Source organism: Diaporthe citri, assembly GCF_014595645.1.
Source record: "Diaporthe citri strain NFHF-8-4 chromosome Unknown scaffold_4, whole genome shotgun sequence".
NCBI lineage: Eukaryota > Fungi > Ascomycota > Sordariomycetes > Diaporthales > Diaporthaceae > Diaporthe > Diaporthe citri.
In genome coordinates, this window is record NW_025064849.1 from 5,556,274 (window position 1) to 5,568,739 (window position 12,466).

Below are 12,466 nucleotides of genomic sequence, written 5' to 3' on the forward strand. Positions count from 1 at the left end.
TACTAGTAGTGTCTGTGAACATCATGACTGTGGCATGAGCTTTTTGAAGTTAACGGATAAATGTTTGCCTAGGAAAAAGATAGAAGTTGGATCGACTTCTTGATTTTATTTTCCGTTGGAAGTTTGAAAAGTGAAAAAGACATTGTTGTGGGACAATTTGACTGTCGTGCCCATTTGTAGAAACAGTCCCTCTCTTTGACGGAGGCGCGCACAGTGACTGGCATGATTGAGTTTGTCACTGACAATGCCTCTTCAGAGGGCTGGTGGGGGCATACAAGGATATTTCGACCTGTGTCCCTGGCATTCCTGAATGGCACCTTTCGGCCACGCTCTGTTCACATGAAAACGAGCTCGAGGAACTTTGGAAGATGGTGCAGGCTGCTCACAGAACCACAGACCAATCTCACCAAGCAAGACGTGGGCATGATGAAAATGACCACAAATTTACAAATGAGCAGAATTTCAAGAATCTTTGACATAAATGAGGTAGCATATGCCCCCCCCAAGGTTTGATTTGGGCATATTTGACATGGTAACGTGGTGGGAAAGAGGAAAGCAGATGCATGAGGATCATGGGCCCAAAATTTGATTGCAACTCAATCAATGCTAGACTATGGCCTCCCCACCCAAAATTCCATATTAAACCCAAGGCAACGCCTGAATGGTGCCATCTATGATTCCACCGACAAAAATTGACTATCCCCCACGTCCCTACACCAGGATTCATGCACATTCCAGAATCATTCATATTTATGGGACCACCGGCTCCAAGGCCCTTATCGACGGGGCGGCTTTTGTTGCACGTTTCCCGGAGCATGCGTGCCATTATTTGATGTTGGGTACTGTGACCCGTTAACTGAAGGTTGAGGTACAAGGGGAGCGAATTGTGGAGCCACATCCGGATTTTGGGGACCGTATGAACCCGGGGGAACAAGGTCTGGAGGAGCGCCTCCGCGCCGCTGGCGCTGCATGTCAATGGCTGCGGCTCGCGAATACGCATCAGCTGGCATCTTGTTCTTCGGCTGCTTGTGGCCTGAGGACGGAGGCCGCGCGTGGTCAGCCTTCGCATTTGAGCCTTAGGGCAGAGGTAGCTGACCTCTATCGTGCATGTTCGAGACTGTGCGCTGGACAGGCTGCCCTCCATGACGGTGTTGCACGACATCAAGCATCTCGTGCTCCTCGTGATTCAACTTATAGACCTTGCAACCTATGAACAGCACGAAGCCCCACTGGGCGGAAGCGAAGCCACCCAGCATCGCACTAGCTGCGATACCGATAGTGCATCCAGGTCTTCTGTTGTCTAAGCACTGGGCCTTGCGCAGCAAAACTGACCAGCCCTTTATCTGTTAGGTACTGATGGAAGTTTTGAGGCTAATGGAGAAGCTTACTGCGAGAATGCCGGTGGAAAACAGAGCGTGGGCCAGCTCCCAAACAAACAGGCGTTGCCTCGACCTGTACATGTGTGAATCCTTGGACCGGGTGAAGAAGTCGTACCGTTCCTGCATTATGGAGATGACGAAGTTCCAGAGCAGAAGTACAGTTGCCGTCCAGCCCACGGTCATCATTGGAGAGTTGAAGAGCGCGTCTTTGTCGACGCCCCAGTGGAACACGAGCGATGCCATGAGCATAGCACATATGAAAATTGCGACGGCCTGAGGTTCATCAGTCATAATCGTCCGTAGCATCGGTGGCAGTGCCGCAGCAATTCACCTGGCTGATAGTCGCGCCCGTTCTAAAACGCCAGTCGTATGGATGTTGGACAAGCCCGCCACAGATTCTCCGGCGGGACTCGTCAGGCCGATCGTTTTGGAGCGTGGAAGCCTGACCGTTCGACAGCATGCTGAACTGATCGTTCGCCGGCATGGTACCTTGTCTGCTGTATACGGACATGGCGGTAATGCGAGGCTGTTCTGTGGTAAGTCGCGTTACAAGCGATGTCGAAGTAGATGCCGAACTGGAGTTTTGAAAGCCCCGGCAGCGTCCTCAAAGGAGACTTTTGAGGCTTTCCGTTGTCGATCGTGTCACTGATGCCGATAATGTTGATAGCGCCCGTCCCTGTCGATGATGTCGATGGTGTATGGCTAGAAGGTGGACCAAAACGTACCCAGGCGATGCGTAGACGAGGCGCAGCTTTTGTGTTGGAAAGTGGAAGAGAGTGGGAGCTTGGGAAAGGAGGCGAGCTTTTATAATTTTGTCGCCAGGTGTAGGAAGTGACTCGCACGCCACAACCTCCGGAGGGCTCATGTGAGTCTGTGACTGGATTTTATCTGCGCTAGAGGATGTCGCTATGTACATGAGGGGCAGACAAGGAGGGGCAGTCAAATAGCCCCGGGATAAACATTGGACTGAAGACTGGTGATAAGAGACTGAAGAACTTTATGCCGACGCTTAGGCCAATGCCTGGACGTCGCTCAGGCTGCTCGCACCATCGGATGCTCTCGTCGAGATGCCACCCTGAGCCAGAGAGATCTCTTTCTTCGCATCATCCAAGACAACGACAGCAGCCGAAAAGAACGGAGCCCCGAGAGTGCAGCTCGACTCGCCGAGGAACGCACTCAGAACACAATACCCAGGCTCGACACCGTCGAGGTAGCCACGCACCAGGTTCCTGTACGGCAGGGAGATAGTGACGTTCTTGAAATCAAAGTTAAGCGTTGCCGAGGCCGGGATCGACTCGCAGGAGCCTTCGTACGCTAAGACGGATGTGAAAGGGACAACGGTGAGTCCGGTGATGTTTGCGATCTCTGTGCTGATGGGCAGCTCTAGGTTAGGGCTACCGCTGTCTAAGAGGCAGGTCGCAGGGGTAAACTCTAGGGGAATGACGGTCGTGGCGCCGGTGTTGTTTAGGGGTGCTGTCTTAAACCCTGGTGTCGTCGCGTAGTAGCTGCCTTCGGTCCAGTCCGACCCGACTGTGACGAGGCTGCCGCTGTACTTTGAGCTGGGCGGCAGGGCACCGATGAGTGCCGTGCCACTGTAGGTGCCCTTGAGGTCATCTGGTGCCTGGTCGAACCATGTGCTCAGGGTGTTTGATGATACCAGACCGTCGTCCAAGAGGTCCCTGCGGAGATCGGAGCCGGGACCCATGCCGAGGATGCTGTGGTCGGTGCTATATCCGGCGCACGTTGTGTCGTCCCATGTTGCGAGCAAGGTCTCGTTGGACACCGAGACCCTTCGGTTTGGCAGCTTGGGGTAAGTGGTCTGGGCGAAACCGATGGTGTCGTTCATGGTGTAGAAGGTCTCGACAATGTGCGCGTTTCCGGCGTAGGAATATGAGACGATAGAGTCTACTGCCGGAGTGTGTGTCGTTGAGACCGTCCAGTCATAGAACGGTGTGAGGGTCTCGTTGCACGGGCCCCTGCTGCCCTTGTATCGGGAGCCGTAAAAGGCGAGGTTGTCGGGCCCTGCGACCCAGAAACCATCACTGCCGGTGTCGAAAACGGTCTCCACTGAAGAGTTCTGCCCTGGTGTTCCCCAGACGATGTCTGCCGTGATCTTGGGCAGGCCTCCATACTTCCAAGTGAGTGGTATCGCAGCGTATCCATTCGAGGACCGCGGACTTGGCGCCGCTGTCGAGACAGCGACCACCGCTGCAGCCGACAAGAGTTGTGGGAACATGACGTCGGGCAATGTGTGCTAAGTCCAGGCACTCTCCTTCTCCTGGAGAAAGTAAATGATGATGCTGAGCTTTGGGCAGAGTGGACGTTTTGGTCGCGATGGATGGATGCCTGACCAACCGAGTCCAGCTTCCTGCGAGCCAAGCAGTATAAGACTTCGGCACATCGGCGATTTAAGCTTTAACAAGATTACACCCACATCTGCTGCACGGCCGGATACCACGATAGGCCAACGATCATGCATGGATGGTTCGTGGGGGTTCGGTTGAGAGTGGAGACCGATGGTGGGAAACAATGCGAAGCTTTCTGCCAAGCTTATTTTTAGAACCACTCGGGTTCTATTCACCATCCGTGGCAACGACGTGCGCACACGGACTTTGTCCGTCCCTCCTCTCTCATCGTTAGTTCAACGGTTGACAAGGGCAGTCAGTATTCGCACCACGAGTCGGCCTCTTTCAGAATCAAGAACCGATTAAGTTTCCCATGAAGCAGCAAGGTTAGAAAATGTGGTCCGACACGAGAGTGTTGTGCCATCGCGTGCAAGAAGAGGCAGCGATTCTCCTCCGAGCTATGCTGTTTGAGGCATGTGCTGGATGGAGACCTCGTATTGCTTCACATGTCCTAACATCCCCTCCAGAACGCGGCTAGGATTGCCCAGAGAACCCGTTCCAGGGGTACATTCGCCTGCCATTCTAGCTCCCGACGGAAATTACCTGCCATTATGCCGTATATGCACACCATCAGATCCACAAACAGGCGAAATCCCGATCCTGCTTGGCTACATCACTCATGATCCGACAAGAACTTCGTGGATCCATTACATAACAAAGTATCTAGTCATCACCCGACGCCTTACGGTCGGATCACGTCGACATCGTCTACCACGCATGAGTTTCGAGCACTCAAGCAGCAGATTGGCCGGGAATGAGAACCAGAACCAGAACTATTACCGGAGAAGCCGGATAAGAGCACCGAAACTTCTTTTCCTGAATCCATCCCGACACTTTGGGCAAGGCAAGAAGTTGCTCGCCTTCACAATGGTCAGCAGAACAGCACTTTGTCTTGTGGCAACGTTAAGCGCAAGCTTACAACCTGCCGACGCTTCAATTACCGGAAACTGCATTTCTGTTCCATTCGAAAGAATCTCGGGGCCGCCGTCTGGTTGGCAATACCACTCAACGCCTGAGAATACTACCAAAATACCTTTCAGAATCGCCTTGAGATACCCTCATCATGGCTATCTCCGAATCGCTCACGAGGTCAGCGATCCGGATTCCGCGCAATATGGCGTGCATTTGAGCAAGGAACACCTCCTCCAGGCTATGCCAGACGTCGAGTCCAGCGCCACAACTGTCCAGAGCTGGCTTCGTTCACAAGGCATCAGATCGACATATTCAGAGGCTGGAGGCTGGGTGACATTCGACACGTCAATAGCAGACGCAGAAGTTCTATTCGATGCGGAGTACGCGTTTTATAGCCACAACGGCTCAGCACCTGTACTGCGGACCTTGTCCTACAGCATCCCCGAATGCATAGCCGGAGACGTCGACTTTGTCTGGCCAACAACACAATTCCTGGTGTCCAGCCTTGCGGCCAAGAAGGAGCAGCGAGGCCTGAACTCTCGGCGGGTTGGCCCTCGAGACATCGTGGACTGCTCCTCGAACACTTGCCCCTCATACCTGCAGAAGCGATACAATGTCACATACTCTCCCCCGGATAAGACATCCGGGAGCAAACTCGCCCTTGCCGGCTTTCTTGGCGACCATCCCGATACCCAAGACCTCAAGTCATTCCTCAAATCCTACGGCCTCCGCAACGACTCGGACTACCAGAGCTACAACTTCGCAGTCGAAGCAGTCAGCGGTGGGAGCATCGATGACACTCCGTCCTCAGCTTCGGTTGAGGCGATGCTTGACACGGAGTATTCTTCCACCTTCATCAACCCCTTGGACACCATCTATTTCGCTACAGGCGGTCGCCCACCGACCTGGTCCCAGCCCGGAAACGTCACCGTCCCCGATTCTCAATCCGAGAACGAGCCGTACCTAGACCTCATCAACCACCTCCTCCAGCTCGACGACCCACCACAAGTCCTCTCCATGTCCTACGCAGACGACGAGCAGTCCGTTCCCCCAAGCTACGCAGAGCGGGTCTGCAACGGCTTCGGCGCCCTCGCTGCCCGGGGCATCACAGTCATCGCCTCGAGCGGCGACGGCGGCGGGGCGGGGACGTCATTCGGGACCTGCGTCGGCCCCAGCGGCGAAGAGCGCTTCATCCCGACCTTCCCCGCCTCCTGCCCATGGGTCACGTCCGTCGGCGCCCTCGCGGCGTGGGGCGGCTCCGCGACGTACTCGAGCGGGGGCTTCTCGAACTACTTCGCCGCGCCGGCGTGGCAGGCCGACAGCACGGCTGCCTACGTGGAGGGCGTGCTCGCCAACAGCAGCAAGATCCCGGCGGGGTTCTATAATGCCTCCGGGAGGGGGATCCCCGACGTCGCGCTGCTTGGGGACCGGTACCCTGTCATCACCAACGGGGAGACGAGCTTGCAGAAGGGGACGTCGGCCTCGGCGCCGTTCTTTGCGGCTTTGATTGTGTTGATTAATGATATTCGCCTTCGGCAGGGGAAGTCTGTTGTGGGGTTCATCAACCAGCTGCTTTATTCTGAACAGGGTCGTGCCTCGATCCGGGATGTTGCGGATGACACAAGTTCCATCGAGGGGTGTGAGCAGGGGGAAGTGTTTGTCAATGGCTACCAGGCTGCTCCGGGGTGGGATCCTGCTTCGGGGCTGGGCGAGCCTGGATTTGAAAGCTTGAGAGCGCTCTTCGTGTAGACTCTATCCTCAGTGACATTATTCAGGAGGTAATGGACGTTCTCGGGGGTAAATCAAGATCGTGGCAAATATTTTAGATGCCGGTAGGGAAACAAGACAGCAGCAAGTGGTCTACGCTTTTCTTGTTCCTGGAGACCAGGCGCTGTTTTCCTTCGTGTATGCTGTCAATTTGGCCAATGAGTCACGTCACAGGTCGAGAGAGGTTCATTCAATGGATGCCAGTGCGAAATGGGACACAGGGTCATTCATCAAAATCCATTTGATCATTGCTCCCTTCTGTATGTAGCTTCTTCCTTCCCAAATATCCTGAAATGATTCCACCTGGTGGCAAAGATATTCCTCGCTGTGAGCAGGAATGACTTCATAAGTGTAGCCACACCAGAAGGCCCCAAGAGTCTGAAATGTTCTGAACTATAGAAATGTTCAAGATTCCAAAATTAACAGGAAAAGAAAAATACCTGGGCCCGAAATCACCGGTACAGGCATCAGCAGCGATGTACTCGTGCGCACCTAGAAAGACTCTTTTCATTTCCTTTCCCTCGTCCTCATTGACCAGTCCCGCACATCCTCACCTGTCCCATGTGGAGGCTAGGGACGGTAAAACCTGGCTCTGAGTTCCGGAAAACTTGCGACATAATCTTCGTCCTAGTTAACCCTAGGTCCATGCCCGTCAGCCCAGAAGGCTGTATGAAAAGTGTTCTGAGATGTCAAGGATTCTCTGTCACTCTGATGCGCCGAATTACCATGATACTCCGTCCGATAAATGTTCGATCTGTGGTCAGAACCACAAGGCGTTATTGTGATATCAGGAACTCCCCGTTCCACCGGATGCTCGTGGCTACGGCGTCTGCTCCTTTGTGAGCTTGCACCAGTTGCGTGACGATAGATACTGGGCGCCGAGGATCCGCCTGGACGAGATAATATGCTTCCCCGTTCAGATCTTAGGAACGAAGCGGAGTTGACCAGTACTCTCTTCGGGCGCCTGATTTCTACCCGTCTCCTTTGGCTCGTGCCATTCATTCCTCGGCGAGACACTGTACTGTGCCCACTGAGGTCGCTGTCAGTTGAGCTTGGGCTGGCCCGCCCACTGCTTGAAAACATGGTTTCGATTTCCCGTTCCGCTTGTCCATTTCTCGCCTGATGATGTTGGGAACCAGGTCCTGCAGCCCCATGTGGTTGCTCATATTGCATACCCGCATTCGCTGTATGATACAACGCGTGTTGACCTCGAGACCGTGGTTCTTGGGTGACCTGATGATCATTATATTAGCGTTGAACCACCAGAATGAGATGGCCAAGTGGATATCCTCCGGCCTGTTCACGCTTGCTCTTCTTCATCCAAGGTCTTTCATGACATCCAGATTGCGTGATGTACTCACCTGCCTCTGTCGGCCTGATCTTGCGTCTTCCGCGGGCCTTGTTGGACATGCCTTTCTGACTTCAGATCTCCATCGGCTGACACCATTTCCTCCGTGGCGGTCGCTGGGCCCATGTCGTTGCTCCATATTCCTCCTTCCACCGTCGGGGTATCCTCGGGTTTGTGCCGCCTTCCTGCGGTCTTTGTCTTCCCTCTCCCAAGCTTCGGCTTGCTCGCGCTCCTTCTTGACCCTTTTCTTCTCCTGCTCCTCCTTCTGTTCCTGATCAAAGGCGTATCCGGGCATGAGTTCCATTTCCCACCTCGTACGCTCCAGCCCCTCTTTCAAATTATCACGGGCATGTCTCAGCCGTTGCATTGTCCGACTGTACGACCGAACCATTGAATAGATCTGAAAAACTTGCATCAAGACAGCCAGGCCAACAAAAGCGTCCATACCAAGAATTGCGAAGCACCCCTCGTTGCTAAGGGGGTTGCACGGCGCGCCCTTTCTTAAGAAGGCCACCGCGTAAGCCTTAAGATCATGTGAGTACAAGATCAGCATTTGGATTCGTAAAGGGGCAGTTGGGGTGCGATGAGGATCGATAGCTTACACAACCAATCCCAAAAGAAAAGACCAAGACAAGAACCTCCATCACGATGTAGGCAACGTAGCGGCCGTAGACCTGGCGGACCTTGCGATCCCCCCAAGATGTCCACAAGAAAAAATGCCAACAGCAGAGGATGCAACAAAACACAACCCCCAAAACTAAAAGCCAAGCAAATTTCGTGCGCACGTCCTTCACCACGGAGATGCCAGGGGTCGAGGGTATGTACAGGGATGCGGCAAGTGCGGCAGATGCCGCAGTGCATAGAAACTGCGATAGAGAGCGAGTCGTTATTTGATGTTATACATACATCGTCATCGTCCTGACGGTGGGGTTTGCATAACTTACTTGAAATCCTCTGGTCCATATTATCCACTCGTCCTTCCTTCTAGTCTTCTTCTCGAAACTCCGTTTTCGGTGACGGTATCTGAAGATAGTGTGGATCAGTTGAGTAATTTCGATGACTACCCAGAGGAGCAGAGCAGCAGTGATGGCCATCACATTGGAGCAGCCCGGCGTGGTTGTGACCTGGCAGCCCGCAGGGGTATTGAGAACGGAAGTGATGTATGCCTTTCACATTCACCGTCAGTCGAGGTGCAGTTCCTTGAGCTCGAATCGAGAATACTCACAATGCCGAAGACGCCGTTCGCCAGGATCATCAAAACACCGCTGACGAGGAAGTAGAAGCGGAACAAGATCGGTCGGCGTTCGAGCTTTGTAAGTATCCGCAACTTGAATATAGACAAAAAGCCCCAGATAAAGGACATTAGGTTTAATATCAGGAATAAAGTGATCCAATTGGCATTACTGGTTAAATCGGGCCCAGACAATGCCACTGGTCCCGCTGGTCTTAAGGTACCAGCCGACAACGCGACACCGATGATGGAACATACCACCTATGAGAATCGTTAGCTGATACTCCACAGGTTGGGAGCTACCAGTGTCCGTGCCTGGAATATCGCACCGCAGCGCACCAAAGAGCGGAACCAGTGGCAAACATCATCACGTCGGCGGTGGCGGTGGCGGTAGGTACTGCGGCGCGAGTACTCTGACGGAGTGAGAGGTGGTAGGGAGTGTCCCACAGACGAGCGCGATGATTGGAACGACTCTGAGCGAGAGGCCGAACGCTGGAGAGACTCCGAGGGATAGCGGGAACTCATGTTGACAACTTCTGGAAAAGCCTTTCCCGCCAAATGAGTCAAAACAAAACCAAAAAAGAAATGTGTGAAAAACAAAACGCGACAAACTGTCTTGGTTATGTTCATGCGCCCATATCTTGGACGTTCTGAGCATCTCAGAAAATTGCCGGGGCGAGGAAAGCCAAGTAGGTTTTATAGTTCCAGGTTCCAGCACGGACAGCCACTGACAAAATGCCGTAACTCACTCACAGCCACGAGAGAGTCAAATTGGCTACTGACTAGCATTTCCGTAGAATGGATGGCAGAACGGCGGGGCCTGGAAACCCCGCCGCCCTGTCATATGACTATCTGGGTTTCGTAGAGAGGGATTCAGTCTCCCGCTGCTGAAATCAGAAGAAGGGGAGACATCTCAGTTTTGGTCGGGAAGCCATACATTTAATTACGTCTTGAGGCGAGGAAACCAGTGTGCTCCTGCTTCGCACCCATGCCATCATCAACACTCAAAAGTAGTTACCATGGATGCTGACGTCTCGGCTCAATGATATCTCACAGTGGCGTCGAGTGCAAGAGTCTTATTGACGATATCCTGCCATACTTATCGATTTAGGATAAAAATGTTTACGAAAGATATCATTCTGGCACTTTACATGTATCGCTCCGTGGCCAAAGGGCCCGAATCAGGCTTTGCTCAATCCGAAAGAGCCAGAAATCCAGGCCGAGGCCGAAGACTGGGTCAAGGAAACGAGTGAAGTAGTTGGATTGCATAAGGATTTTAAGCTTGAAAAGAACTGGGTATCAATGCCAACATGCCTCGTTGGACCCAGGCAGATCCTGCTCAGTCTTGAAACCCCTTGGTCTTCCCAATCCAGCCCCACACCTTTGAATCGGTGTCGTTCTCATATGGAGGAGGAAAGGCTTCCTCAGTCAGACGAACATCTGGTAAAGGATGCTCTTCGTTGTCGTCCGTGGGATCAGGTGTGTTGGTTTTGCGAGCTCGTGATCCAGCTGCTTCAGTGTTGTCAGCATCGCCAGGGCCATACAGGCGATCATACTCCGCTTTCAAACTTTCCCGAGGTGATGTTGTCTCCCCGGACGAGTATGACGGAGGACGATCATTGTTCGCTTGTGAAGCTATTGAGTTGCGGCCCGAACTGCAAGGCGTGACTTTAACAGCAGGAAGCGGCGGATGATCCGACGAACAAATCGATGGTTCGGCCAACGCGCGCTGATGCGGGGTGAGGCGACTCAGGTCCTCATAGGAACTCATCGGAGACACCTCTGGAATGTGGTGCTCCTCGAGACGACGCCTGCTCCTGTGCGAACTGGTAACAGTTACGGTTCGCTGTATGCTGGGTGCCACGGTTGCGCGTGGGTGAGATGATGGGCTTCTATGCTGAGATCTTGGGAGCCAGGGGGGACTGCGATGGCCCAGGATCGTGTTGTTTTCCGGGTATGGTGTTGTTCTTGCCGCTGTTCTCGTTCCCGTCGTATCTCCGACGATTTGCTTCTTTCGACTCGCATTGCTTGGCGATCGGTGGTACTGCGTTCTGGGCGCACTCGGAGGGGTAAATGCTGGCCCTGGCAGGTGTCGAGCAGTGCTCATAAAAACGGTTCCTTGTACTGGCTGCCCATTCCTCTCTTGAAGCCATGAAGCATATCTATCATTGCTTCGCTTTCTTCGACTGCTGGTCTGGTGGCTGACCGTTGTGGACGTCCCTGTCTTCGACGCCCGACCATGGTGTCTTGCGGGGTGTTGTAGATCGGCGTGTGGATGTCGTTGATCCCAGCTCTCCATACGAGCCATTTCAATATCATATGATTGAGGGATGTGGGCCTTCTCTGGTTCCGCAAGATGCGGCAAATGCCGACGGGCTCGCCTCTTGGTCTCTCTCTTAGACATTGCTTCCTCCTGAGCCTTTTTCTGACGTCTCTTTGGATTCTTTTGATTTTTCTCTTTCGCCTTTCTCCGATGCTCTTCCCTGAGGGGTGGCATGATGTACCCGTATGAACACCAAATAACCCAAAGCTGATAGACCTGTAAAACACCGAGAAGAAGGGCGAAGCCGTCCGTGACGGCAATCAAATAGCACCACTGATTGCTAATTGGATAGCAAGGAGCGTCTTTGATAAGATATGCCGCAAAAAAGCCCTTTGGGATTGTGTAAGCCAAACCTCGGGTGCAGACTGGAGGGCGTGCCATGAGGAGGGGGCAGCGTGTTGATTGTGGACGATTTTGAGACTCACGAAACAGATTCCAACGGGTGCCAACAGCGCAAGCCACTCCACCACAATGAAAAGAACATACGAGCCGTAAGACTTCTCAAATGGCGACCACGGCCATATGTTTATGAAATGCCAGCCACAGATTAAAGCACAAACCCCGCCTCCGCCGACCAACAACCCGCCATGGAACCCTGTGCGCATGCCTTCTGCCACATGTATTCCTGCGGGAATGAACGAAAATATTGCGACCACGGCAGATGCCCCAGCAAAGAAAATCTGCCGCATAAAATGTGAGCGATTGACAAATGAAAACGAAAACCATACTTGTGCGGGTATGTGCCAAATACCTGGTATCCCCTGATCCACGATTCGCTTCCGCTTTTTTCATCGTCCTGCATGCCTCTATATTTCAAAAGAGTGACAATGAATGCAAAAGTCTCCATGGCAGACCACGAGCACTCGAAGACAATCATTGAAGTAGCCGTACTGCAACCTTGCTTACTTGCCCGGCAGCCATTACTGCTCAACATAACCACCAAGACATATCCCTACCATTGTCAATACTGCAAGCCACGGTGGAATGGTCGATGATGAGTAAGGGTACACACAATGATAGTAGTGATCATGGCGAGAAGAATTATAGAATTTGTAAGGAGCCAGAAGCGAAACAGGGTCGGGTGACGTGGGAGCTTCTGCA

General features: G+C 53.1%; 4 protein-coding genes across 4 annotated transcripts; 1 reads left to right on the forward strand and 3 right to left on the reverse strand.

Moving 5' to 3' along the window:
* Positions 1 to 776: 776 nt before the first annotated feature.
* INS49_010614 (uncharacterized protein) lies at positions 777 to 1,890 on the reverse strand (the record flags this gene model as incomplete). The annotated part of the gene is made up of 4 exons (XM_043171339.1): positions 777 to 1,033; positions 1,097 to 1,337; positions 1,389 to 1,652; positions 1,711 to 1,890. 4 exons carry the CDS (start codon positions 1,888 to 1,890, stop codon positions 777 to 779), a joined length of 942 nt encoding a protein of 313 aa, XP_043025904.1.
* Positions 1,891 to 2,388: 498 nt separating this feature from the next.
* On the reverse strand, positions 2,389 to 3,854 carry INS49_010615 (uncharacterized protein; the record flags this gene model as incomplete). The annotated part of the gene is made up of 3 exons (XM_043171340.1): positions 2,389 to 3,633; positions 3,735 to 3,747; positions 3,814 to 3,854. The coding sequence occupies 3 exons, from the start codon at positions 3,852 to 3,854 to the stop codon at positions 2,389 to 2,391; spliced, it is 1,299 nt and encodes a 432-aa protein (XP_043025905.1).
* A 1,082-nt stretch (positions 3,855 to 4,936) lies between these two features.
* Positions 4,937 to 6,445, forward strand: INS49_010616 (uncharacterized protein; the record flags this gene model as incomplete). Its single annotated transcript, XM_043171341.1, has 1 exon — positions 4,937 to 6,445. One exon carries the CDS (start codon positions 4,937 to 4,939, stop codon positions 6,443 to 6,445), a length of 1,509 nt encoding a protein of 502 aa, XP_043025906.1.
* A 934-nt stretch (positions 6,446 to 7,379) lies between these two features.
* Positions 7,380 to 9,174, reverse strand: INS49_010617 (uncharacterized protein; the record flags this gene model as incomplete). Its single annotated transcript, XM_043171342.1, has 4 exons — positions 7,380 to 7,493; positions 7,825 to 8,334; positions 8,756 to 8,977; positions 9,037 to 9,174. The coding sequence occupies 4 exons, from the start codon at positions 9,172 to 9,174 to the stop codon at positions 7,380 to 7,382; spliced, it is 984 nt and encodes a 327-aa protein (XP_043025907.1).
* Between the last annotated feature and the right edge of the window lie 3,292 nt (positions 9,175 to 12,466).